We start from the raw sequence: 27,354 nt of genomic DNA, 5'->3' as shown, positions 1-27,354 counted from the left end.
GCTAACCTTGAATTTGAAGTGGAATCTGGTCTTAAACTTTTTATCTGCTTTGCCTCTACCCCCCAAGTACCAGGTTAGTCATCAGCCACTATGCCTGGCTATCAGTGACACATTTCATCAAGTTGGAAATAAATATGTTTCCAGTAAGGGAAACAGGTTCACCAAGGAAAGACTATAGCTTCTCTTCACCCTCAATACTACTATCACAGGCCATCAAATTCAAAGACATTTTTTCCCTTGGAAAAAAAAATACATATATACACATATATTTACATATATATTTACACACACACATATACACACATACAAACATATACATACATATGTTTTATACCTGACAAGGATATTAAGGTCAAAACACAAGCGTCAACTGGCTTGTGACAAACATTGAATGGTACGGCTTTATGAATGATAACTGATCAGTGAAACAGAGGGCTAGTAAGACATTCAATGGGTAAGGTGCTTGTCACAAAACTCAAGTACCTGAGTTTAGAACACATAGAGCACGCCCACATAGGTCTCTAATCAAGGGAAAGGATGCGCTGCTATACAAAAGGGAAGGCCAGGAAGTACCAGGAACCTCAGAGACATCTAGGCACAGCTACTTGGGGTTCCTGTCACTGCACTAAAACATGGATTTTGAACTTCCCTGATAAATATAAAAATCTTGGTTCCAGGGAAGCTTGGGTAGAAGTTTCCACAGTTTACATCTACTAGTCAATCAAGTCAGACTATAGCTTGTTAAATCAGGTAAGTCATCAAGCTATAAACACACTTAGACTGATTTTTTTTTCTAAAAATCCTATTTACTAACTATACTTCTCATACATCAAAATCAGTATACACTTTTCCCTGGCAACAGTTTCCCAAGCACCATTTCTTAAGCTGCTCTTGGGTACAGGGTCTAGGAGATTCAGGTGGTAAATAGCACATTCTAACCACTACCCCATCCTGCCCTGATCTAGGCCAAGGCTCAAACTCACACGGAAAATTGCTCTAGAGACAATGCATTATCACAACCTAGTCAATAACTGCACTTAAATGAAATTCTGGCTTCCTCTTCATCTGTGCCATGGCCCAGTGACACAGAACTCTATTGGTGTGACTGTACCCTGCAGGAGGAAGTCCGTGAGGTGTACCGCTGATTCCAGGGTAGTCTGTTTCTACTTTGCATCACATACAGTCAGAATTCTTCCTTAGGTATCCACAGCAACACATTTACCAGCAACAAGTGAAATTTCACTGCACCAACCACAACCCAGACAGGCACCAATCACTTCAACTGTGTCAATGCGTCAATGTGATAAATCCTTGATATTCAGTCCAAAGTCTTCACCAGCTTGGATTAATCAATGTCTATATTGCCTTTAAGTCTCAGCACTGTGAAGAGCCTAACTAACTAACTAGAGTATGTTACGAACATGCAGCAGGATCCTGCTTTTCAACCTTTGTGCCATGGGTCTGCAGCACGAGAGAGCTGGCAGACACGAGGACGTTTCCCCTGAAATACCAGGGGCAGAAATAAAGGAAATACACAGCTTGCGGCTACATATCCTTTAGGCTCTGAGAACAGTACAGAATCTGGTGATGCTAAAAAAAAAAAAAAAAAAATCAGGCACAACATGAAACATTTGAGTAAATCAAGGCTTGGACAGCAGCCAAGGACACTTGTCAGTCGCAGTCCACTGCTGGCTCTCTTTTAGAACTGGTTCCTGACATCTAACCCTTAGAACAATTAGAACACTGCACCATCTCATTCAGTGTGCTGGCAAGGGAACCAGGAACCTCGTTTTTTAAAATCTGTAGCCTCCTCTAACCTCCATTCCAACTACTTTGGAGAAAGCAGGAAATACTGAAGTGTCCTTTGCCAAGAGACTATTAAGTTTTGTTGGTCCAAAGGTAGCAATACTCCTACTCAGCTTCCGGAGGAGATGATTAATGGTGCTGGGGAAGGAGAGCGAGCCCAAGGCAGAAAGATTCTTGAATGGTCTCTAGGTGTTGTGACAGCTCATTCCTAGTTGTGAGCCTCCTCCACCTCTCCCCTGTGCCATGCAAACACACCTGCTCCAGTTTCCACACAGACTAATTAGGATGACTGCATGCACAGAGGGCTCAGACATTAAACAAACACCTCAAAGGAGCCCTGTTTTAACCCAGCAGGATACTGGTTGGCAGCTTTGGCGCAGTGGCTTTCTTCTGTGAAAGGCAAACATTCTTTTAGAGTACTTGGGCCCTTCCTCACCAAAGACCTGGAGGAGGCCCCAGGAGTCAGACAAACAGCACTGTAGCCTGGCTCATTTACAGGGTGTCCTAGAGAGAAGATGGCCCATCTCAGGAATGCAAGCAATCTGTCACTAGGGATATCTCAAGCTACTCTTTGCTCGATAGTCAGTTACTTCCCAAAGTAGTAGAAAGAGGCAAATTGTAAAGTGTATCCCAGAGAATGGAGTAGAAACACACACACACACACACACACACACACACACACACACACACGAAAGGTAAGGGGGAGATTTCAGGTTATGGTGAAGGCTAAGTATGCAGCCAAGACTCTAGACCTATGTAAATAAAAGAAACCAATACACTTACCCTGAAACACCATTCACTTACCTAGCACACTCTCACTGTAAAGACAGTTCAAAGGTGGATTTGTCATGGGGCCCAGAAAGATAGTACTGTAAGTATTTTGTCTAAACTTGCCTCTAAAGTCCAAATTAAATCTCTACATGTATTGTCAATCCATTGTCTTCTACTGTCACAAAGAACAAAGGAAATGTTACCGGTTGATGTCTCTTGAGTAGACTGTTCACACTGGCATCAAGTCCACTGAAAGCATTTCTATAAACTCAACTACAAAACTTTATAATTGAAACTCAGAAGGATTGAGATCCCATTCCAGGTATCCAGGGACTCCTGGGTAACTCTAGGAATCTGTGCTTTAAGGAGCCCTCTGAGGGACTCAGAGTTATAACCATGTTTGAGAGCCAGCACCTTAAAAGCAAACAGACAGAGGAAATAACAGGACAAGAGCACAGGGCCAGTAATCCTCTATTCTCAATATCTCTAGTACCCACAATTCTCTATTTCCAATACCTTCAGTATCCACAATCATCTACTTTCAATATATCTAGTATCCACAATCCTCTACTCCCAATATCTCTAGTACTCAGAATCCTCTACTCTCAATACATCTAGTACACACAATCCTCTACTCTCAATTCCTCTAGTACTCAGAATCCTCTACTCTCAATGCATCTAGTACCCACTGGATCATGAGCCATTCACTTTTTTCTTAACTTCATTGAGAAAGTTCTTACAAGAACAAACTTTCTGCGCGACCCCACTAATCACGTCCCAATTCCTTGGCTTTTGGTTTTAGAGCTCCTCAACTGTTGTTTTGTTAAAGACTGGAAATAGATTTTGTTCAGAGCTATGAAGCCCTGTCACTTCTAAAAGGCAGGGTGGGGTGGCTATCTCAGGCCTGGCCCTCTTTAAGTCAGCACTAAAACTTGGCACGGTTTCCTTCCCCCACCTCCTGCCCAGGGAATCTAACCACTACAGGTTCCCTTATGTCCTTCTAGCTGCTGCACTAGCTCCAATTCCTAATCAATGAAACAAGACCATTTCTGTGCCTTGCCCTGCCCTATACAGTTTGTACAGCTGTCAACTTCTTTTAAAATCATACTGGCAATCTACTCACACTCTTCACCAATACCTCCAGTCTTCCTACTAGGGTTTTCCCTAACCCTGACCATGATCCCCAACTTGCCTTTATCTGTGCACTTGTCTCTTCCCCGATGTACATCTCTGCAGTTGTCAAAGTGCATCATTTGCCATTCCCAGGCACAATCTCACATCTGCCCACATTACACAGAGCTGCGCAGGGTAGCCCTTCACCCACAGTTAGTGCCCTAAGCTCTCTGCTCAGTAGTTTAACATCCATTCATCATGAAATGCCCAAATATCATCTAGGAATTCCACTTCTCTCATTTGGTCCTCAGTCCTCTCTCTGGCTTGTATATCCACCTTCATTTTATCTTCCTTCCCTGGCCACCATGTCCTGTGGGTCAGGGACAAAGACCTTTTGTATTTCTGCATAGGTCTTAGCACAGGGAAGGTGCTCAACACAGACTTTCTAGAGGAAAATGACAAATGCCATACATATATTTGAATCACAGCTAGTTTTCCCAGGAAATCTGGACGTGCAACTCATTTGGGTTAGGCTAACACAGGTAGAGGAAGTACCTGCAAGTATAATCTTTCTCAAAAAAAAGAAGAAAGAAAAGACCAGGGAGAGAGGTATGCCCACACAGGAAGGAAAGCCAAGAGCTAGGCAGAGTAGCAATTCTGAAGTCAGACCATGTCCATTAAACTGTGCTCCTATATGTCCTCAGTGGGTTTTGTTCCCCTGTGTACATCTTTGATTTATAGGAGAAAATGAATTACAAGCTGGACTGTATTTCTCCACAAATAAATACTAGCTCCTATGCAAGGTTATAATGGAAGATTTCCAATGGGCCCAAGTTATACACACATACACTCCTAAGATGTTCAAACTGATTTGGAAATATTAGCAGCTTTTGAGATGTATGAGGTTATTCATGTTATACATATACAGAACTCTCAGCCCTAGGAAACAATCCTTTCTAAGAACTGTATACAGGTAAGCTAATGTCCATGTGGCAAGGCACATGTTCAGGCTCATTGGATACGAGGAGCTCATTGTATGTGGGGAGCCTGCAGTGAGACAGAAGGTGCTGCTCTCTCTTTTCAACAATAGGCCTGTAAATTGGTGCTATTTTAATCCGCTGTCAGCGCCGTAGTGAACTGAAGCAGATGGACTCTGCCCTGTTAGTGGGTCACTTCAGACTGAATTATCCAAATAACACCTCGATGCCTTTTCTCCAGAGGACTTTAAAAGTGAAGTGGTTTCCAGAGGGAGGAAGCGCCCTCCCACGTCCCGCACGTCCCACAGGCTCCCGTGAGTGTGCGGACAACCGCTACCTCTCTTCCACTCCTGAAAAGGCCTGTGGAGCATTAGGGAGGAAATTCTAGGTGGAGGTCACTTTGTGATGTTTACAGTGTCCCTAGATTAGGAGGACTAGGGAGAAGGGCTCAGCCATTTAGGCACTTGTTGCTCTATCTAGCAAAGGACCTGGGGTGTTGGTCTATAATCATCCTAACTCCAGTTGGAGGGAATCCAATGCCCTCTTTAGACCCTCACTGGCATCAGGCACACACATGTACACAGACATACACAGAGACAAGACATCCATACATATAAAATAAAATAATAAAATGAATCTTTTTTAAAAAGTGTTCCTAGGTTAAAAGAATTTCATGTTGTCTTTTCTACAAAATTAAATTACAGAAAAAAGTTCATTAAACAGAGGCATGTTTTTTTACATAAAACACACTGTCATAGTAAGAGAAGGTATTATGAAAACTAACTCTAGTAATACTGGCTCTCATCCAACTACTGAACCAAGCCAGGGGGTCAGCAGGCGGCTCTGTCTCCCACACTTCACTTTCTGGAAACACACACACACACACACACACACACACACACACACACACGCACACCCACCCACCCACACCCACCCACACCCCCACACACACACACCCACACCCACACCCACACCCACACCCACACACACACACACACACACACACACACGCACACCCACCCACCCACACCCACCCACACCCCCACACACACCCACACACACACACACACACACACACACACACACACACACACGAGTATCCTGTAGGGAGCATTCCAAACTTGGGATTTTAAAACAACACTCTATTCATTAGGCAATTATAAATGATTCCACCTACCTTAGTGTGTACCTAGGCTCTATCTTTTCCCAATCTTCTATGTCATAATTTTACATAGGATTCAACAGAAAATGGAGACAGGGTTTTATAATTTAAAGAGAGAGCTAGCAGACCTGCCATAATGAATTCATATGGAGACTGGCTTCGTTGTACACATTATAGTAACAGTGACAACTATCTAGTCCACAGAGATGAGATGGCAAAAACAATCCTGTTCAGGGGAGACAAGGAGAGACCTCCTACTCTCACTCTCACTCTCTCTCTCTTTCTCTCTCTCTCTCTCTCTGTGTATGTGTGTGTGTTTGTGTGTGTGTATGAGAGAGAGAGAGAGAGAGAGAGAGAGAGAGAGGCAGAGAGAGAGAGAGAGAGAGCACATGCGCACAAGAAAAACTGTGGTAGAAAGAAGAGATCAGAGGAGATAATTTAGATGCAAGGAAAAAAAACCACTGAAGCACTCAAGTACAGCCATGCACTAGGGCTTTGAATAATAGAAGCTATAAGTGGATACAGAATTCTGTGTTCACAGGAGACAAAGCCAGGGCATCAGTGATGGTGCAACAGCTTCCAGTGAAGGTAAGGAAGTGTGAGAGCTCCTACCATGCTCGTATTTGATTAGTCCCTGTAAAGCAGTCCAGAAGACAGTGGTGCGGAAAATACTTGTTTTATCTTGTTCTCACCATAGATCACGAATTCTCAACAAAGCACTTCCAGCCTTTGTTTTCACTGTTATCTATAGTCAAATATTCTTCTAGAGAATGGATGCACACACATACACCCACACACCCACATACATATATGCATGTGTTTCATGCAGCCTCTGCTAAGAAAAGACCCTAGGCTGGAAGCTACTGGAAATCTATAGATAAGCAAGAGATGGGTCTGACCTCTGCAATGTTCCTGTCTACCATGTACAAAACATCTTTACAGCAGCACACTAGGTACACCACAAAGCTCACCCAGACTCATGTGTACCTGAACTTGTTAGCATCAGTTTATGCTCTGCCCCTTCTCTGAAACTAGGTTCTTGGAAAATAATATAAAAGTCATGTTTGCCATATCAGGAAGCCATCTGCTTAACCAACATATGGATCTCTAAAGCAAAAAAATAAAAAATAAAAAAAAAGTGGCATTTCTCCAAAAGTTCTGAGTTGGAGCCAACCTCTGGAATTTAGTTGGTAGAAATGAGGTGCCAGACAGTCACCAATCTATATGCTAAGTGGCTGAAAATATTGGAAATAAATGATCATTTTTTGTTGTTTCTGAAGTCTCTAGGGATGACTCGAGTGACCGACTGGGGAGGCTTTTTAGTGTCTTAACACAAAAGACGAGAGAACACTCATGTGAGTAGGAATACCCAAGAATGAATCCTAGCACTGGAGTAAAAGGCATCATGTGGTCTTGGCAAACATTTGGAAAATCTAAGCTTAATACTTTAAATCTCTGTCAAAATTAATTACCTGTCATAAATATCCCCCTTCCCCGCCTACACACCGACCACTGCCTCAGTTCAAGAAAGCAAATCGAATTTCACTCTGGTCTAATGGCAACAGATGGCTCTCATATTAAGTAATTTGAGTTATCTGACAGCAAATGGCATCCTGCTCAAACAATTTTCTTATCTCCCATCATCTGCCAAACCACAAATACCAGTGCTCAGACCAGGGAAGGACGAGCGGGAAGATGGCAATCACTCAGGAAAGAATTCCAAAAATCAACATTATTCTCGGCTATAGGACTCCCAAGTAACCTTGTTCCTGTAGCTATGTCTGTGCGGTTCATTTTGAAAGCTAGTCTCATTTACACTTAGTGGGGAAGCCTTCTCTCACATATGTCTGGTCTTCATTTCCAGAGGGAGAGAGAATCCTGTAACCTCATGCAGAAAATGGAAAATAAACAGGAAGAACCCACAAAGAATGTTCTGTCCAACAGCAACATTTTGAGACTTCGAGATGTAAGTAATCAGGGTCCCTCTGACACAAGGTGCGCTCACCTAAATTCATACCACCATGACAAGCTTTCGAAAGGCCTACCACCAGTCAGGAAGACTAGAGCCCTCTACCAATGGTTATTATGTACTAGAAAAGTACTTGCAGAGCTGTGCTTCAACAGCTTCCACTGAATATTCTTAGCAGTGTGATAACAAATGCAACAGCTGCCCTTGTCAGAGATACCAGCACCCAAAACATCTAGACAGTCCCCTCTCATCCCTATGATTGCGCCTTTGCAGCTAAACTCCTGGAGCAGCTTCGTGTCCGTCTCCCATGATCCTTTCTGTCCTCCATCCGGATCCTACATGTTCATTTGGCTTCTTTCGTGGCTCCTTAGCCACAGCTACTGAGAACAGACAAGGAAAGCTGGAAGGAATCTCCTTTGCCCGACATTTAAGGTCTCATAAAACTTGACCCTAGCCTCTCTTGTAAATCATGTGTCTGCTTCTCCCTGATAGGAATCTCTTTGGGGCACAGGGCACTCTAATAATAGCACAATCCCGCAATCAGGCGGTGTTTTTCTTTCCCAGGCTGTCTTCTCTTCCCCCTTCCCACTCAACCCACAGGCAAAATGCCATCCCTACCTCTCTCTATTCATCCACAATCCTCCTAAAATTTAAGACCTAGCTCAAGATAAAGCAGGATTTACTTAACCCTTTGGGATTTTATAGCCTTGGACATGGGAAACACCATTTGCCACAAAAATCCAGTGAGTCATTGAGATGGCACGGCCCAATCTTCATCATCTTCCTAAGTCTCTAAGTACTTAAGCACTTAGGCATGGTTTTTTTCCTCGTGTATATGTATCTTAATGTATAGGCTACAAGCTCTTCAAAAGTAAAATTCTCATTAGATCTTTTTTTATATCTTCAAATAATTAATCTTTCAATAGATACTCAAAATATTTAGGCTAATAAACACACCCTCCTCAAATATTAAAAAAAAAAAAACAAACAAACTAGCAGATGAGGTCTTTGGTAGGAAATAGTGAGAAAGAGGGAGTAAATTCCAATAGAGCAGTGGTCCTCTTCCTAATACTGCAACCCTTAAATACAGCTCTTCATGGTGTAGTGACCACCAAATATAAAATTGTTTCATTGCTACTTTATAACTGTAATTTTGCTACTGATATGAATCATCATGCAAATATCTGATTTGCAATACATGTGATATATGACCCTCAGGTTGAGAACTCCTGCTATAGAGCCTCCCCAACAGGAGCGGCAGTAGATACTGTGCTTACTAGCTGGGTGATACCAAAAGGTACCTGCTTCCATTCTCACCAGAGAACTGCAGAGAGAAAGGAGTGTCTCATGAGGAGCAAGCTCAGAGGGGGCATAAGATGTCTGCTTTCAAGTTCTAGATATTTTTTTAAAAGCATAAGAGCCATGGTCTTATTTGAGTTGAAGGTCATTTTGGTTGGTCAACACCAGAAAAGGTTGTAAACACCATGTCCATTCAGAAGCTGGCCTGGTTTTAACTGTGTGCTTTATTTCCGTGGATAATTCCATCTGCCTCCATGGAATAACTCAGAGGAGTTTTCAAACATGTAACAAAACTTCAGATAATTTTCAATCCTTTCTACAGCCCACACTCTTCTCAAATAGAATAAAGCCATTTTTATAGTTTTTAAAACAGGTAGGGGGAACTGTAGTCTTTATTAGCAATACATTCAGAAGCACATAGCTCGGAAACACCTAAATATATTAAAAGGCTGCTTTTCAAAAATATCACTCTCATATTAATTTAAGTGCTGCATTGATAACTGCTAATAAAGTAAGAAGGAAGCTGCACCAGAACAGAAAGTATTTAAATACAATTGAGTATTGTCAACTGAATCATATATAAATAAAGAATCTGGCCTATGACAGCGAGAAAACTTGGGAAACACAAGAAAAAAGACATAAAGGTCCTACCTTGTGTCTGTTTCTTGTTCACAGCATTATCAGCTTTGTGCCGTTTCTAAAGTTTAGAACAAAACAGAAAGTTCAGTGAAAAAGTGAATGAGATCCATCAAGTGAAATGGTACTCAGATCTTTCAGCTTAGGCCTCCCAGGTTTGTGTCTTTCTACACTCACAGATGGGGTGTCGTTAGACCATTCCCAGCTTCTTCCTACAATACTCGTCCCGGTAGCACAGGCCTGGGGCCCTCAGAAAGTTCTTAAAAAGCAAATAGGTAGAATAACATTTAAGTGATACTAGGAAAAAGGAAGCAAAAGTCAGATTTAGTCAACTGCTTAAATAACTCACTTAGAAGATTACCCAAGAGGCATACATATAATAATTACCACTTAATAATGGGATTCAAGTCATTTCAGCTTTTTGTGAAACTCATTCTCTGATTAAGCTGTGTACATCCTCCATAACTTGAAGGTGTGCTGATGTCCACAATAGCACAGTCTATTCTCTTTGGTGTTCACAGTACCACCTAGTTCAACCAGGAATAGATTCTAACCCTCTTCATTCCCATGGTGCCCACAAAGGTAAAGAGTGAGCAGGTGATTTTTGTCTTAAGTTGAGACAGGTGAGTTTGAAGAGTTACATAAACCAAGATTTTAGAGGAGTAAAACAAAACAAACAAACAAACACCACCAGCAGCAACAACAAATAAACATAAGGCCAGAAGAAAGGCAAGGTGCTCATGGCCACTCTAGGGGCCACTCTAGGGGCAGCTCTAGGGGCCACTATCTCCCCTGTCATTCATCCTGAGGCTTTTGTCTAATCGTGCAGCATGGAGAAAAACACACTGGTCATGGGTAATATGACTGGAAGGTCATAGAGAAAGATTTAATTTTTTTTTTAAATTTCAAATTAAAGTGTTGAGTGTAACTAACCCTTTGTTTTCAAAGATCCTAGCTTAGAAAGCCCAAGCCTGCATTTAGCTGTGAGAATTGAGAACAAATACACACAAGTACCTATGTTTTCCACTTGAGAAAAATAAGATACTCAAGAAGCATAGTGAAAAAATTTCCCAAGAGAAACGTGTGGACTCAGCACACCTCTGAGCCACAGTTGTATCTAGGATGAGTGGAGTAAGAGTTATCCACACCAACAGTGTAGATCCGTTCATCAAAATGTCAGTCAGTGAGGTATACAACAGCCAAACAGCATTGACATCTGCCTGTGAGGAACATGACTCTTACACATCTCCATGGCAACTCTTTCTCAGCGCATACTACTCACTAATAAATGTCTAACAGTGAAGAAATATTATGGGAATATTATTGCTTCTAATTTACTAGAAGGCAATTCGAAATTTAACAAAATTAACTCTTTCTATATTTCTATTAACAACAGGAGAAATATAATTGTAAAGGTCCAAACATTTTTTGTTGCTGCTGTTATTATTGTTGTTTCTTTCTTAATAAAGATTACAAGAAATTTTGAAAGTAATCCAAACTAAGTTTTGGGCCAACAATTATTTTTAAGTCCAAGGTAAATTTAGATAGTAAAAGGAGGTATAGATATGCCCCCCCCCCCATGTACATCTATGTGAGGCTGATAACTGATGGGACAGTGAAGCTAATCAATGAAACATTTCAGTCAAAAACTGAAACTGAAAGTGGCCTTGGACATTAGTTTCCACCTATGAAAAATTCTTACACCAGAGTCTGTCTTTGACCTTCTGCCACCTAATAAATTAGGTCTGTGTGTCAAAAAACAAATATCTTAGAAGGATCCAGCTTCTAACTTTCCAGATACAAATAATTTACATTTTATATGATAAATATATCATGATTCATTCCAAAGCTAAACGTTTACAAAGATATAGTTACTTTCTGATGTCAAATCAACCCAGTGTTTCTGGGAGCGGGTGCGGTGACCACTGCTTTGTACTTTGGATAGAAAGTTTATCAATAAAAGGTGTCATATGAACAGTGTTATGAATGTGAGGATGCGTGGGTGTCCCATCCTGATATTTTTAAAGCTACTTCCCCTAACAAGGCTGAAGGGGCTGAGTTAAATCCCACTGAGAGGACAGAGAACTATGTCCTTGAGAGGCAAGTGATGGGCTCAGACTCTTCATTCAGGAGACTCTTGCCTTCCCAGGCCCGGCTTTCCATGGACTTTTGGTCTGTTCTTCTGAGATGACATTGGTCAAGGCTTAGTCTCTGCTCTTTCTTCTCCAAGTTGGCCCCTATCACTGGGGCTGCCTATAGTTTCCTCCCCTATCCTCCCCTTCCCCACTCTCTCTGTTTCTGTCCCCTTCTGTGTCTCAAAGGCGCCTGGAAGGGTGAACATGCTGCAGTCTGTTACCTTAACCCTGACATGGAACCACAAATTCACACGGACTCATTTTCACAAATCAGAAACTTCAAAGTCACCTGTACTTTTCTTCTCCTGGTCTAGCGCTCGCTCGCTCTCTCTCTCTCTCTCTCTCTCTCTCTCTCTCTCTCTCTCTCTCTCTCTCTCTCTGCTAATTATTAATTAAACACTCACTAGGCCCCCAGGCTCCATTAATACTTCTGAGGGTATAGCAGTGTACAAGAGCGCAACTCCCTAGAGCTCATGGAGTAGACAAGTAGTTAGACAGAAAATCAGCAAAATAAGTAGGGGATGCAGCGTGTTGGGGAGTGATAAATCTTGACAACTAGATTTTTGAAATATTCACCAAATTCTTTTTTAGACATTTCACCATTTTGACAATGCCACTTGGTCTGATTTATTATTTTTAATGCCAGCTATTGGAATAGTATATCTTGTTAGTTAAAAAATCTGTTCTTTTTCTAAAATTCATGTTTTGTCCTTTTGTGAAAAGGACCTTTGAATGTCTCCAGGACAGGTGACACTTACTGCTTGCTGCCCATGAGACCTGACCCTAGGGATATCATATGTGTCATTTAATTCTAAAGCAAGCCTGATGGCTGCTTTATTGTCTAGTTCTCTACTAGATGGTCATCTCCTCCAGTCAGACTTCTCCCTCTCGGTAGCATATGCCTGCTATTTAGTACCTGCACCTCACAGACTTTGAATAACTAATCATTTTGCAAAGAATGCAATCTACTAATGTTTAACAATTTTTTGGCAAAAATAAAAGACAATGTTTTTAAGGTTCTAAATACCAGTCTAACAGACAACTAACTCTAACACTGATTCTTGTCACAGAAATTAGCATTCATTATGATAAAAGGTTTTGAAAAGTGACTTCCATCAATTTAGAGTATTTCAGGTATGTATATGTTTATTTTTGTTTATATATATTTATTTATATTATATATATATTATTGACACATAAATAAAACAACACATTATGTTCATCTATGCAAAGGAATGGAGTGGATGAGTCTTCACTGTCTCACATTTAGACAAATCTTCTTTTATTCTAAAAATGTAAAAACAATGCTAATATAGGATGTATGTTTTCCTAGACCACAAGCTGTGTTTTATTTCTAAGGTATGGGTTAAGATATAATTAGTCTTACATTAGGAAGAAAACATCTGGTCCCATACTTCGATGGATAGGAAGACAGCATTTCTTGATCACGCCATTAGTTGTAACATCTGCAAACAGCTGTTTTTATCATCGATGGCTCGGGCAATGACAAGTGCCACCTCTATTCCTTTTGCCTTTCTCTGCTACAATGAACCCTACCATTCTATGCAGCAGAGATTTAATTCAGTTTGCATCCACAAGTGTCTATACGGAACAAGGGTACTTGCTGCCTGACGCTATCAACCACTGGGTCTTTCAGTAAGAAGGTAACAAACATATACTGGGTCATTGACATGCTGAATAGGACAAAGTTTAAACACATCCTAATCTATATCCTAAATGATGACAGGCACCTAGATAATGTCTTTGTGTTTCTGTTGAGTGAATGTGTGAATATATGACTCATTTTAAGTCATCATATAAACAGTTCTTTGTCCAGCTACCTAAACTACTACTTTTTTTGTTCTCTCCTCTGGAATACTATCTCAAACTGTATAGCTGAATATATACTACATGTTAAACAATCCCTATAGCCAGTGTCTATCAGTAACAGTAGTTTCATTAAAACCTCTAGCAAGTGAAATCATTACTGCCTCACAATATAAAGGCGATATTTTCTAAAGGCTGTCTGATTAGATTCTTTTTTTTCTTTTATTTTTTTTAATATTTTTATTTTCTATATTCTTTGTTTACATTCCAAATGATTTCCCCTTTCCAGGATCCCCCCTCCCCATATGTCCCATAAACCTTCTTCTCTCCATCCATTCTCCAATCACCTTCCTCCTTTTTCTCTGTCCTTATATTCCCCTCCAATGCTAGATCAATCCTTTCCAGGATCAGGACCCTCTCCATACTTCTTCATGGGAGTCATTTGTTATGCGATTTGTGCCTTGGGTATTCAGGGCTTCTGGGCTAATTAATATCCACTTATCAGAGATTGCATTCCATGTGTATTCTTTTGTGACTGGGTTACCTCACTTAGAATGATATTTTCCAGATCAAACCATTTGCCTAAAAATTTTGTGAATTCATTGTTTCTAATTGCTGAGTAGTATTCCATTGTGTAAATATACCACATTTTCTGTAGTCTGATTAGTTTCTAATGATATCCAAGTATTGTATTATACTCTATTAAAAATACTCCTTGAATACATTTTTATTTACTGTCTATTTTGAAAGACAGTATGTAGATACCGAAGCTAGAAAACTTATAGCTTTGCTACAAAACCAGAGAGAAGAGCCTGGAGGTGGTGGTGCATGCCTGTAATCCCAGCACTCTGGGAGGCAGAGGCAGAGGCAGAGGCAGAGGCAGAGGCAGGCAGATTTCTGAGTTCGAGGCCAGCCAGAGCTATACAGAGAAACCCTGACTCGAAAAAAACCAAATCCAAAAACAAAAACAAAAACAAAACAAACAAAACAAAACAAAACAACAACAACAGAGAGAAGACTGAAGAGGCAGGGTAGAAGACGGCTAACATCCAAACTGCCAAGACTGAACTCCAGTGCTCTGGCTCTCAGTGGTTGGTTGACCTCCAGCAAGCAGCTTTGGCCTTCTGACTATTCTTTCTCATATAGAAACTTGGAAGAAGATCAGCAATACCTTAGCAGTCTACTGCATTCTAACAAATATAATGGACAGGGAACAAGTACATGGAACCCAGGAGCACAATAGATGTTACTTACATAACTGTTGGTGTCTCTCTGGGTTGAGAACACAGCCTGGGATGGACTTATGATCTCACCACTTTCTGGGACAATGTCTGTGACCCCTTAAAGCCCCAGTTTACTTGCTTTTCTCCTTTTAAAATCCTATATTTTAAAACATCCTTTTAGTTGAGCATCTATACGTGTCTTTTCAAAAGACTTATTCATATTTTAAATTATGTGCATGATTGTGTATCTATACATGAGGATGTGTGCCTGAATATGGGTACCCACAAAGGCCAAAAGAGGATATTCGATCCACTGGAATGGGTTACAGGTGGCTGCGAGCATCCTGACACCATTGGACCCAAGCTCAGGTCCTCTACTGGAGCAGCACACACCCTCAGTCACTGAGTGACCATCGCTCCAGATCCAGCTTCTGGGCTTTAAATGGAGAACTCCTGAAGTAACTCAGTGGATTAAGTACAAAATAAATAAAGAAGCAAGCCCAAACCCAGTGGCATGATGACTAATGAATTACATGTCCTCCAGAAAAAGAAAGAAAAGAGTACATACATAAAGCAAAGAAAGAGACAAAAACTATAGTGAAGACAGTCCCCTGTGTCTGTCAAATCCAGCCATAGCTTAAAGAATGGAAGTGAGAAAGGGAAGTCCTCCAGGCTCCAGCTTGTGGGTCCAAGCAGGATGTCACCAATCACGGAGGACCACAGTCTCTTAGACACATGGACAGAGTCACATAGCTTCAACAAGTACTGATATTCAGAGCCTGGAGACCACAGATGTGGCATCCAATGTACTCCAATTCTAGCACATGTTTCTATTCAATAGCTTTTGTTTTCTCTTTTTAAATAATATCAATAAAGGAACATTGTAGAAGTTATATTATTATTTGTGAAATTTGAGGCTGTGCATGTCATTTTAAGACATGCAAAGAAGTACTACTAAACAATAAGAAACATCAAAATCCCATATTATAAAATACAATGCTGGCTTCCTCAAATACAAAAGTTAAAATATAATATAGAAAAAGTCTAAGATATTTGGGTGAGTTCATTTAACAAAGGCAACATTGATGTCTTCTTTCTAGCAGAGAGTGCCAAAAATTAGCAAACTTACTGTTTCTTTCAATAAGACAAGATAAATGGAGAGGAAACTCAGAATACTAAAATAGAATGAGAAGAAATCAAGGCATCTAATAAGGTGAAAACCACATTATTTAACTTTAATAAATAAAAAGTACAAATAAAACCTAATTTATATTTAATCTGGAGATTATTTCAATTAATTAGAAACAATAATCAATTGTAATTTCCTCTGCACGCCAATTTCTATATTTAAGTTAGTTTCTTTTGTTAATAAATGCTAAACCAAAGACAGCATTGTATTAAGAATTTCTCTATATTATTCTGTTAGAAATTGACTTCAGGAGAAGAAATGCAATTCTATTCATTTTTTGAGTTGAATAGGCATTTAAAAGGGTCTATACTGTAAATTAAATACCTTAAGAAAATAATATTTGTAATATATATTTGAGCCAATTTATTTATGAAACATTAAATACTTACAATATCTTCTATTATCTCTTTGATAGCTGCCACAGCTAAAATAAATAAGAGAGGAACCAGTGTTGTGTAACGACCCGTCGGCGACACATCAGGAATTTGCTGAATAAGAAGAAAGGCAAGATTACTCCAATGAGAACCCTAACACTTATAAAAGACCTCAAAGAATAATATCACAGGCTCTTCTAAAGCATTCCTCATTGATTTTACTAGTGCCAGGTAAAGTAGCAGGAGAACAAGCTTAAGTTGCTTCATGGTAAATATACAGCACATAGCGCTAACACAGGGTGGGATTATAAAAAGATAAAGCATCATATAACAAAGACATCACCATCAAAATGTCTTAGAAATGCAAGAAATATCTGATCTGTAGAAAGGTCCAAACAGCCTAATATGAGTAAATCAATTATGAAATAATGTTTATTTCGTTATCTCTTTTTGCTAGCTAGATCAGGAAACAATGCTTAGAGACAGAAAGAAGACATGATGGACACAGTCCAATGTTAAGAGTAGTAACCTTTGGTGCTGGAATAATTCAACTTTTCTTTATGCATTGCTGGATTTTTCAAATCCTTTTGCTAACAGTAAACATTTGCTACTTTTTAAAGCATTTTTTCCCCTTTAATCATCTATAACAAGTAACTTAAGTGGTCATTTTTGTAAGTGATAATTTTTATAGTATGCTGTAAACAGTATTGACTTTTCACTGAAGTAAAGACAGCTGGATAATTTAGTCCCTCCTCTCTTCAACACCTAAAATGTACACTTCTTCTTGCCATAGAATTTATTTATAACAGGCCATATCACATATTTGGATAAGCCTGAACCAAAGGCTTGGAGGGGTGCAGAAGACCTGACCCTGTGTGCGTGCGGCAGCAGCATTGAATATGCACGAAGGCCAGTCAATCTCTGCCTTTCTATAAGCCTCGGGGCATTGGTGGAGGATTTAACAAAGCATTTCCCACTTCCTGCACACTTGGCTTCAAACAGAGGTTAGAGGAAGGATGAAACTTTACCTGGAGCAGGGCAATAAAGAGAAAGAACGAATTGGCCGCTCTTCTGAACTGAGAATAGAGGAATCTCGGAAGGAATGTGATCACGTTGTATTTTGCAGTACTAGAAAGCAAAAAATAAAAAAAAAAAGAAGCATAAAGCTTAGTCCCTCCCATAATTAGCGCCCATGCTTTCAACGTTCTGTTCCCACTGCAGGAGTAATCAGATGACAACATTTGTGGACAGTTTCCCGTTTGGAAACCATAGTGAGGGGTTGTTAATGTAAATGAAAACGAGGGAGAGAGGAACAGGAGAAATAAACAGTGAACACTGGATCGCATAGGCTTGGCTTTCCCCATAACATCATTGTCCTCTCTGGCCAGTTATCACACTGAACAGTACTAGGAGTTGCTTGCAAAGAAGGGCGCCTTTAGATAAGATACCGGACCACCACATCAACAGAAAAACATCAGCCTTAAAACAAGACCAGATAGTGCAAACAGCTTCTAGACAACCCAGCAAACAGCTTCTGCTGTTGTTCTAAGCTGCACTGTCTCTACGGCCATACTAGGAACATGATGTCCAGAATCAGTAAGACATGAAATACTCTGGTATTGGAAACATCGAGGCTTTCCTCTTACTACTAAACAGAGGGGATATTAAAGACATATGCCATACTCTTCAATAGAGAGACTACTAGCGGACCTATAATTTTGCAAATACTCATTTTAAATGGGTCCATCTCAAATCTGGGCAACACATATAGCAGCTGGGGTGCTGGAGTGGTGAAAGGCTTCTCAAACCCTTCCTGACTGTTGAAATTAAAACTGTAAGAGATGCAGTAAGGAGGACATTCTTGAAGCATGCTGTATTATACATGATGCATCACAGCTATCAAAACCCACACTGCATGACTCTGTCTAAAACAAACCAACCAACCACCCCCCAAGTTCTTGGTACTGAGTTGCAAAAATTGTTTCTAAGCTGTTAAAACTTGGCATGCAAAAATAACACACCATTCCATGAGCAGGTTTAGAGAGATCACAGGTGCCCAGGGGCAGCTCTGATTATTCAAAATCACTACAGAATAGGTGCTTATCCCTCTGCCCTTTCCTCCATCCAGGGTCTTATTTCTTTTGTTTTTATCCTTTCCTTTGCTTTTTGTTTGAGATGCTGGTACTTGAGCCCAGAGCTTTATAAATGCTAGACAAAAGCATTCTGCCACAAACCACACCATAGCCAGTGTTTCTTTCATGGAGAGAAAAACAGAGAAATAGCAGATGCTCCTAACTGAACCGAGAGCTCCTTGTAAGCAGAGTCCCCCCCTTCTCTTCCTCCCTTTCTCCACCCCCCACTCTGAAATAGCGTTTCACTGTATAACTCTGGCTATCCTGGAACTCACTATGTAGACAGGCTAGCCTCGACTTCACAGCGATCCAGCTGCCTCTGCCTCCAGAGTGCTGGGAAGAACGGTATGTGCCACCATGCCTGGCATGCGTTTTCCTCCCACCCATCTTGCCAGCCCTCAAGGCCTCCCCAGCCCTTTCTACCTGACGTGGTTGTTGCAGAATTTTGTCAGCTGAGGCTGGTTGATAAATATGGTTCTCACTTCCTCCTGATCAGCCAGCGAGGTCTTCTCTGAAACATCATCTGTCTTCTCATAACCTGAAAAAGACACGCTTCTCAGTGGAGGAGAAGTGTTTCCTTTGCCTGCCCTTATCCAGACCCGACCCACATTTCACGTGTACCCATTCTACAACGTGATACTCTGACAAGCCACAGGCCGCCCCTTATTGGTGGCATTCCTTTTACCACAAAGAGTAAAATACACATAAAATTTTCATTAGGGGTGCCATTTGATATTTGTGAAAAAAGATCCCCTTCAGAAACAACAGATTTTATTCATCTTTCCTAATATAAATGCCCCACTTGGTCTCTTCCATTTCATAAAATGCCACAAGTCAAAAAAATTTGGACATAGTTTATGTGCTAGTTTAAGTAAAACTCAAAAAAATGTCATCTAGAATACATTTTAAAACTTAAACATGTTGAATATTTGTTTCATTTTGAGTGAAAATAGAAAAAAAATTAAATATTAAGGTTTAAGTAGGCAATTCTTGAAATGTCCCAACTAGGTACATGCCTTTCCTCTCTCCAGGTTTCTAACTTCATTCTCAAGATCATCATAAAACGGTTCTGCCACACCATGGTTCCCACTTGGCTCCATGCCGAGAGACTGACAACATCAAACCAAACCAAACAACCCTTCCCCAAAACCAAAACAAACAAACAAAAGCAAATGGACTCGGAAAAACTTTAAATGGCTTATTGTAATTTCCTCGTGTAAACTGGGGTACGGGGGCTGCTGCCGAGACCTTGGGCTTGATTTCCTGGCACCACAAATAAAATTAAGAAGGCAAACAAACAAATCCACGGGATCTAATCAAGATAAATCCCCCTCTGCAGTAAAAGGACAACAGAAACATTGTATCTTAGAAGTCCAGTTGTTTCCTTTTCCTCCTTTCTGTGCAGACTCTTCTCTTAAAACCTGAGGGCCTGTGGCCTTCTGAAGTGTCCTGCATTGCAAAAGCCAGCTTAGCCACTCTGGGTCCACAGCCACAAGCAGGGTGCCGACTCCTCCCCCTCCGCCCTCACACTTACCAGGAGATTTTCCGGCTCTCCCTACCAGAGTCTGCCTCTCCCTACCAGAACAGGAGCTGCCTGGAGCCATAGATGTTGTGTTACTCATCTCTACAGCAGTCAGCAAACAGCAGGCACTCAACCAATGTTTGCCCAATAGACACACCCAGGACGACAGAGAAGAGGTGGCCTCCACTGCCCCATTTCAAAGATTCTCCACCCACTGATAAAGATACTAATGATAACCAAGAGCAAGGGACAAATGGTAGCAACCACCTTGCTGGTGGGACATGGAGATAGTAGGAGAGGGAGACTCAATGAGGTGCTCCAGCACTGGAAGCTGCGGGGTAGGTAGGGATGGCCCCCAGACAACATGCTGACTACACACTCAGGCCAGCTCAAGGAAGACTTTGCATTGCTGAGAAAGCAGTCTGAGGCCTGTTCTCTGCCTGGCAGGGGGCCAGTAAGAGCTTTCCAGGATCAGAGTTACACTGTAAGCTCATCTCATTGTCCTGAAGGTCACGGCTCCAAAGTACGCTGGAACCATAGGTAGCTTTCAGTTTTGTTCTATTGTTGTTCTATTACCACACCATATTTTAGATACAACACAAGCTTCATCCCCTTCCTTTTGTATTATCCGAATTTCACACAGGGATTGGTTGATGGATCATTTGGTGAAGCACTTGCTGCACAAGGGGGTAAGGCCTGAGCTTAGATCTCTGGAAATCAAATAAAGGCAGAGCGGTCATGGCAATGCACCTACGATCCCAGCATGGCGGAGGTAGAGACAGGTGGTCCTAAGAGCCAAGCTAGACAGGCTGAATTATCAAGCTTTGAGATCAAGTGAGAGACCCTGCCTCAATATATTAGAAGGTACGGATCAATTGAGAAAGCTATCTTTAGACGGGACTTCTTTTACAGTTCTGCACTTTTGAGAGCCTGGCCCTGGGTTATTTTTCCCAAGGAGTGATGGTTCAGTCCTCCTGAGAAATTTGGACTAGGGTCTCAAATGGTACCTGAGTAGGTACCTATCACATGTCATCCCCCGTCTAACTAAATTTGTATTCAAGAATTCTTATAGTATTCTTCTGGGTCAAAAGGATTGGAATCCAACCTTTTTATTTCTTACACAAGAACCTGGGTAATTAAAACAATTCTAGTGGATTAGCAGAGGTCCTAAGAAAATTAGACAAGGAACTTCTCTAAAAGAGGCTGCATCTAGAATGGTGACATATTCCTAAGGGCAGGAGCTTAGAAGGGCTGGATGGCTCCAGGTGTATAATACCCAGGTGTTAAGAGAAAAAGCTGAGCCCGATGGAATAATGTGCAGCTGGGTCATGGAGACCGCTAAGAGCTCTGAGATGCCCTGGCCAAAAATGACACTGAGCTCTGAGGTGCACTGGCCAAAAGTGATACTGCCATCTAAGACACATTTATCAAATGGGATAACGGAGTTCTGTGATGCATTGGCCAAGTATAATACCAAGAGAAGGATTTTTTTCACTAAGAGTAGACAGTGAGAGCCCCAGGAAGCAAGAACTATTGGGAACTCCTCTACTCTCCCTGAGCACTGCCATGGGCCTTGGCAATGGCATGCAGAATCCACACAGATGTGATGCTATAACTCACCAGTTGTCTAAAGGCTGGAGATTGCACATGCCATCTTATATGATACATCTGATCCCTCATTGACTATTAGTTCTAGAAATGTATGGGCCTCATAACTGCAGACATCTGCAGGATACGCTAATGTAGGTGTCTGTTATGGTCTGGGAGTCACTCCATAAACAAGCATCGATCTCAGTCAGACAGGGATGGCTTATTGAATGCACACCCTAATAATGATCACATCAGGACCACAAAAAGGACTTGGGTGCCTAATTGTGGTACCAGTCTGCTCTCAGGACAAGCTTTTTTATAGGAAAAACAAGATTCAAAAGTTTAAAAGGTAAAGAAGGGAATCAGTACTACATTTTGGCTAACTAGACAAAGTATAAAAGTCAGCTCACCTTTATACTGAGTGGTCCTGAGTGAGGTAGGAGGGGTGGTGGGTGGGTGGTGAACAGGGGGATTTCAGAACATAGACACAACAGAGCATGAGTATTATAATTATAACTCTTTGGCTTATTAGTAGCATCCTTCAGTGTCAGCCACAAAAATCACAACAAACTCATACACAGGTGCAGGAGGTTCTGACCGGTGGTCAGCTCTGACTCAAGCCATAACAGTTGATATTGATGTTTACCTTAATGGGCCCTACTTAAAGCTTTATGAAATTCCTTAAGATTAACAAACATCAGGAAGTACAGTACAGAACAGAACAGGCTATGTGATCAGCATGACCTTGCTCTGAGTCAAGCTATTTTTCTTTGTCAGTGACTGGCAGGCATATGACAGCAACAATAGGAAATAGCTGGCAGGCATGGAGCAAAATGGCGACAGCTATTCTGGGGGTTGGGGATGGGGGTCACCCAGTGTCTGAGGGAAAGACCTAGAGCTTTGCTAATGTGGAAGGCAAGAGTTTGTAACTATTTTAATTGGACTGAAGCTCAGTTCACTGTAGACATTGGTGGGTCTGGCTATATCAGTAAGCTATTAATCCATATTTCATCATGAAAAGAACCAAAGCTCGTATTTGAACCACTTTGAGGGCAGTGGGTCATAATTTTGAACTCATCCTGGGTTAGAGGTGAGAACACATTCTCTTCATGCAATTTGACAGCTATCCAATATACATGATTTTTAAGTGTCTATGTTGTTTTGTTTTTGAGGTAGGGTCTCATGACATCTGGCCTTGAACTTGCTGTTTCTCAGAGAGCGACTTTGAGCTTCTTACCTTCCTGCCTCACCTCCTGGACCCAGATCATCACTCTGTGCAGCCTTACCTGGAGAAAATTTCCATCATCAATCATGATGGCCACATAAAGAGCTGGGTGGTACTTTGACTCAGTTCTTAGTGTGTAGTGGTCATGAAGGCAATCCAAGAGGGAAATTCCTCCTGTCTCAACCCTAGACAAGTCAAACTCAGATGGCACAGGGATACCATGCTCCATTCCACACACAGTTCCATCTCTGTTTTAAGGACAGAAATTACATCCCTCAGGAGTCAGTTGGTGATCCAGGGGAGGGGGGCTTGTTTAATATTTTAGTGAAGTGTGCATTCAAGCCCCCCTCAAAAAGAACTTAACAGCAGTTCTTTATTTAATTAATTAATTAATTAATTAATTAATTAATTATTTTCTAAATTCTTTGTTTACATTCCAAACGCTTTCCCCTTTCCCAGCCCCCCCCCCACTCCATAAGTCCCATAAGCCTTCTCTACACCCATTCTCCAAGTTCTTCCTCTACCTGTCGTGACTCCTACAGACTCCTGAGAACTCTGCCACCTATGCAGGAAGCAGGAGGAAGCTGGTAAAGGCATCTTGAAGGATGAGTTCTCAGTCTTGCCCTCTTGAGCCACCTTTGTTTCTACACTAATGGTGAAACTGGCTTGGAGAAAGAAATTCATCATTATCACTGCCTCTCAAATGCTGGGTAGTGTTTCCTACTATAAAATTGCACAATGGGCACACAGCACTCATACAGTCAATAGAAATCGACCCTGAAGCATCGATGTACTGTTTCTGGGACCTATCTTCTCTAGGTTAGTACCAATAAATTCTGGACTGAACTCTGAAAGCATGATCTCATTGAATGTATATCTGGTAAATGTCAAAGCAAACAATAAGATGTGTTAGGTGGTTACTCTCATTAGCATACTAATTTTCAAAACAGAAATACTGTGCGTCTGTCTCCTGGAACAACTGGTATAAGATGAGAGAGCTTGTACACACAGTACTTATAAAATGCTTAGTATTTGCTAAGTATATATGTTTTTGTGTGTGTGTGTGTGTGTGTTGCTAAGGAATATTTATTTTATTTTATTTTTTAAATATTTTTATTTTCTATATTCTTTGTTTACATTCCAAATGATTTCCCCTTTCCCAGAACCCCCCTCCCCATATGTCCCATAAACCTTCTTCTCTCCATCCATTCTCCAATTACCTCCCTCCTTTTTCTCTGTCTGTCCTTATATTCCCCTCCAATGCTAGATCAATCTTTTCCAGGATCAGGACCCTCTCCATACTTCTTCATGGGAGTCATTTGTTATGTGATTTGTGCCTTGGGTATTCAGGGCTTCTGAGCTAATTAATATCCACTTATCAGAGATTGCATTCCATGTGTATTCTTTTGTGACTGGGTTACCTCACTTAGGATGATATTTTCCAGATCAAACCATTTGCCTAAAAATTTGTGAATTCATTGTTTCTAATTGCTGAGTAGTATTCCATTGTATAAATATACCACATTTTCTGTATCCATTCCTCCTTTGAGGGACATCTGGGTTCTTTCCAGCTTCTGGCTATTATAAATAAGGCTGTTATGAACATAATGGAGCATGTGTCTTTATTGCATGCCAGGGAATCTTTTGGGTATATGCCCAGGAGAGGTATAGCAGGGTCCTCCGAAGTGTCATGTCCAGTTTTCTGAGGAACCGCCAGAAGTCTATTATGCTTGAAGCATGAACAGAGATCCAATGTTGAGCCTCAGAGGCGGGGAGGCTGGCACAGTGTCTCGGAGTGGTTAACTCCTCCCCAGTGTAACTGAGCCCTTCTGCTCTCCTCCTTCACAGAAAGTTTCCTGAATATTCCACCTGATTCACAGGAGTCCTCAGTTATCTGATGAGCTTAGAGGTGAGCAAAACCAGATCAGCGTTATGTTGAGAACAGATCTCTTTCTTAGAGGTAGATGCAAGCCCTTCAAACTTTTAAGATGTATAAACCCAAAGTTGTTCATAAATGTGTGATGTGAGCCAATGTCACAGGAGCTGGAGGAACTAATGTCACAACCGCGGAAAAGCTGACTGAGCAGTACACCCCAAAGGGTCCCCTGCTCCCTGTAAAGTCATCAAAGTTCACAGTAATCCTTAGGAGTCCAGGCAGGTGGTAAGGGATGGGAGTATCTTTTAATGGCGTAGGTTGAATAAGCCAGGGAACCATGGGTCCTACAGTACTGTTTCTAGACAAACAGAAACCTCATAGCCAAGTGGATTCTCCTAAGTTGGCGAATCTGAAAAGTCAAGTGAGTCACCACACGCCTCATGAGAACCAAAGCAACTCACCCACTGGTGACTGGGTGAAACAGGAATCCAACAACATGGGGCACACACAACCTAATTCACTTAATCCCACACAAGGACAGATACATCCGTAGAAACAAACGCTTCGGTCTGTTGAAGACCCAGGCAATGGGATCATGCTACTTCAGGTCTCCTGCTTACCACTCTCCCGAGAGCTGCCAAAGTGTAATTCTGAAGCTCACCCAACCCAACCCTGTCTAACTGCCTTCTCCAAATTCAAACTGACATCTACTCTTTTGATGGAACTCAAACCAAGGCCTAAGAAGAATTATATTCCCAGAAGATGGTGTTGCTCTTGCCATATGTTGGAGGGAGGAGGAGCAAGTGAGAGAGAGAGAGAGAGAGAGAGAGAGAGAGAGAGAGAGAGAGAGAGAGAGAATATGAATGAATGAGAATGAATGCTTAAATGCTTATCTCCTCGAATTCTAGGTTCCTGGAAATGCATCATATGGCTATCAAGAACAGACACACAGATGAAGAGAAATAACTCTAGCTACATACTATACTTGCCAGTGTTTCTAAATGACCAACCCTTTATTCTTAGAACCAATTTCATTATCAATACCAAATCATTCTGAAAAGCCTCAAGTGTCATATTCCATATATGTGTATATATGTATACATATATATACAAATATGTATGTATACTTGACAATTATAGATATGATTAGTTTCTTAAAGCAAAACAAGATCACTTTATTCTTGAGACTTTCATACAGGCATAATGTAAAATGGAGTTATGTTGATATTCACTTCTTATTTTCCTCTATGATCCTCCCGACATGTCCCCGGTTACTTCACCCTGACCCTCATAACACACTAAGTCCAATTAGTGCTGGCCACACGTGCATGAGTGTAGAGCTATTCACTGGAACAGGGACACCTTCAACACAAACTGCTTCTGCCTCCCTTCTCAGTAAGGGGTGGGGACTGGAAAGCACTTCCCTATGTGTAATGGAATTGTGTAGACAACAATTTCTTTATTTCCTTTTTAAATTTTATTTATTTATTTTAATTTATTTACATTTCAAGAATTATTCCCTTACATGGTTTCCCCCTCTCCTAGAAATGTCCTCTCCCATCTTCCCTCCCCTTGCTTCTCTGAGGGTATTCCTCCCTCCACCCACCTATCCAATGCTGCCTCTGTACTCTCGATTCCCCTATACTGAACCTTCATAAGACCAAAGACCTCTCCTCCCATTGATGCCTAACAAGGCCATACTTTGCTACATATGCAGCTGGAGCCCTATATATCCTTGGTATATACTGCCTTGTCCCTGGGAGCTCTGGGTAGTTTGGTTGGTTGATATTGTTGTTCTTCCTATGGGGTTGTAAACCCCTTCAGCTCCTTCAGTCCTTTCTCTAACTCCTCCATTGGGGACCCCACACTCAGTACAATGGTTGGCTATGAGCATCCAACTCTGTATTTGTGAGGCTCTCAGGAGACAGCCATATCAGGCTCCTTTCAACAAGCCTCTCTTAGCATCCACAATAGTATTGGAGTTTGGTGACTGTATCTGGGATGAATCCCCAGGTGGGACAGTCTCTGGATGGTCTTTCCTTCAGTTGCTGCTTTGTACTTTGTCTCCATATTTGCTCCCATGAGTATTTTGTTCCCCTTTCTAAAAAGGACCAAAGCACCCACACTTTGGTCTTGTTCTTGAGATGCATGTGGTCTGTGAGTTGTATCTTGAGTATTCCGAGCTTTTGGGCTAATATCCACTTATCAGTGAGTACATAGCATGTGTGTTCTTTTGTGATTGGGTTACCTCACTCAGTATGATATTTTCTAGTTCCATCCATTTGCCTAAGAATTTCATGAATTCATTGTTTTTAATTGCTGAGTAGTACTCCATTGTATAAATGTACCACATTTTCTGTATCCATTCCTCTGTTGAGGAACATCTGGGTCCTTTCCAGCTTCTGGTTATAATAAATAGTGCATCAAGAACCTCCACATAAAACACTGAAACTAACAGAAGAGAAAGTGGGTTAGAGCCTCGAACACATGGGCACAGGGGACAATTTTCTGAACAGAACACCAATGGC

At 41.2% G+C, this 27,354-nt stretch overlaps 1 protein-coding gene across 5 annotated transcripts in view; it reads right to left on the bottom strand.

The window, feature by feature from the left end:
* The window catches only part of Atp8a1 (ATPase phospholipid transporting 8A1), a 227,487-nt gene that overhangs the window by 172,309 nt on the left and 27,824 nt on the right, over positions 1-27,354 (bottom strand). For 2 of the 5 annotated variants that reach the window (XM_052199338.1, XM_052199339.1), the window contains exons 1-5: positions 20,148-20,288; positions 19,037-19,151; positions 17,510-17,609; positions 16,497-16,595; positions 9,749-9,794 (exon numbers count right to left, since the gene is read on the bottom strand). In XM_052199338.1, the coding sequence (XP_052055298.1) occupies positions 9,749-9,794; positions 16,497-16,595; positions 17,510-17,609; positions 19,037-19,151; positions 20,148-20,235 (448 nt within the window). In that variant the 5' untranslated portion in view covers positions 20,236-20,288. Of the gene's footprint in view, positions 1-9,748; positions 9,795-16,496; positions 16,596-17,509; positions 17,610-19,036; positions 19,152-20,147; positions 20,291-27,354 lie in introns of those variants that run through there. The other 3 variants (XM_052199341.1, XM_052199340.1, XM_052199343.1) reach the window with 3 other exon arrangements.

This window comes from Apodemus sylvaticus, chromosome 11, assembly GCF_947179515.1.
Source record: "Apodemus sylvaticus chromosome 11, mApoSyl1.1, whole genome shotgun sequence".
NCBI lineage: Eukaryota > Metazoa > Chordata > Mammalia > Rodentia > Muridae > Apodemus > Apodemus sylvaticus.
Note: the sequence above shows the minus strand (reverse complement) of the source record. Positions and strands in the feature narration are given on the sequence as shown.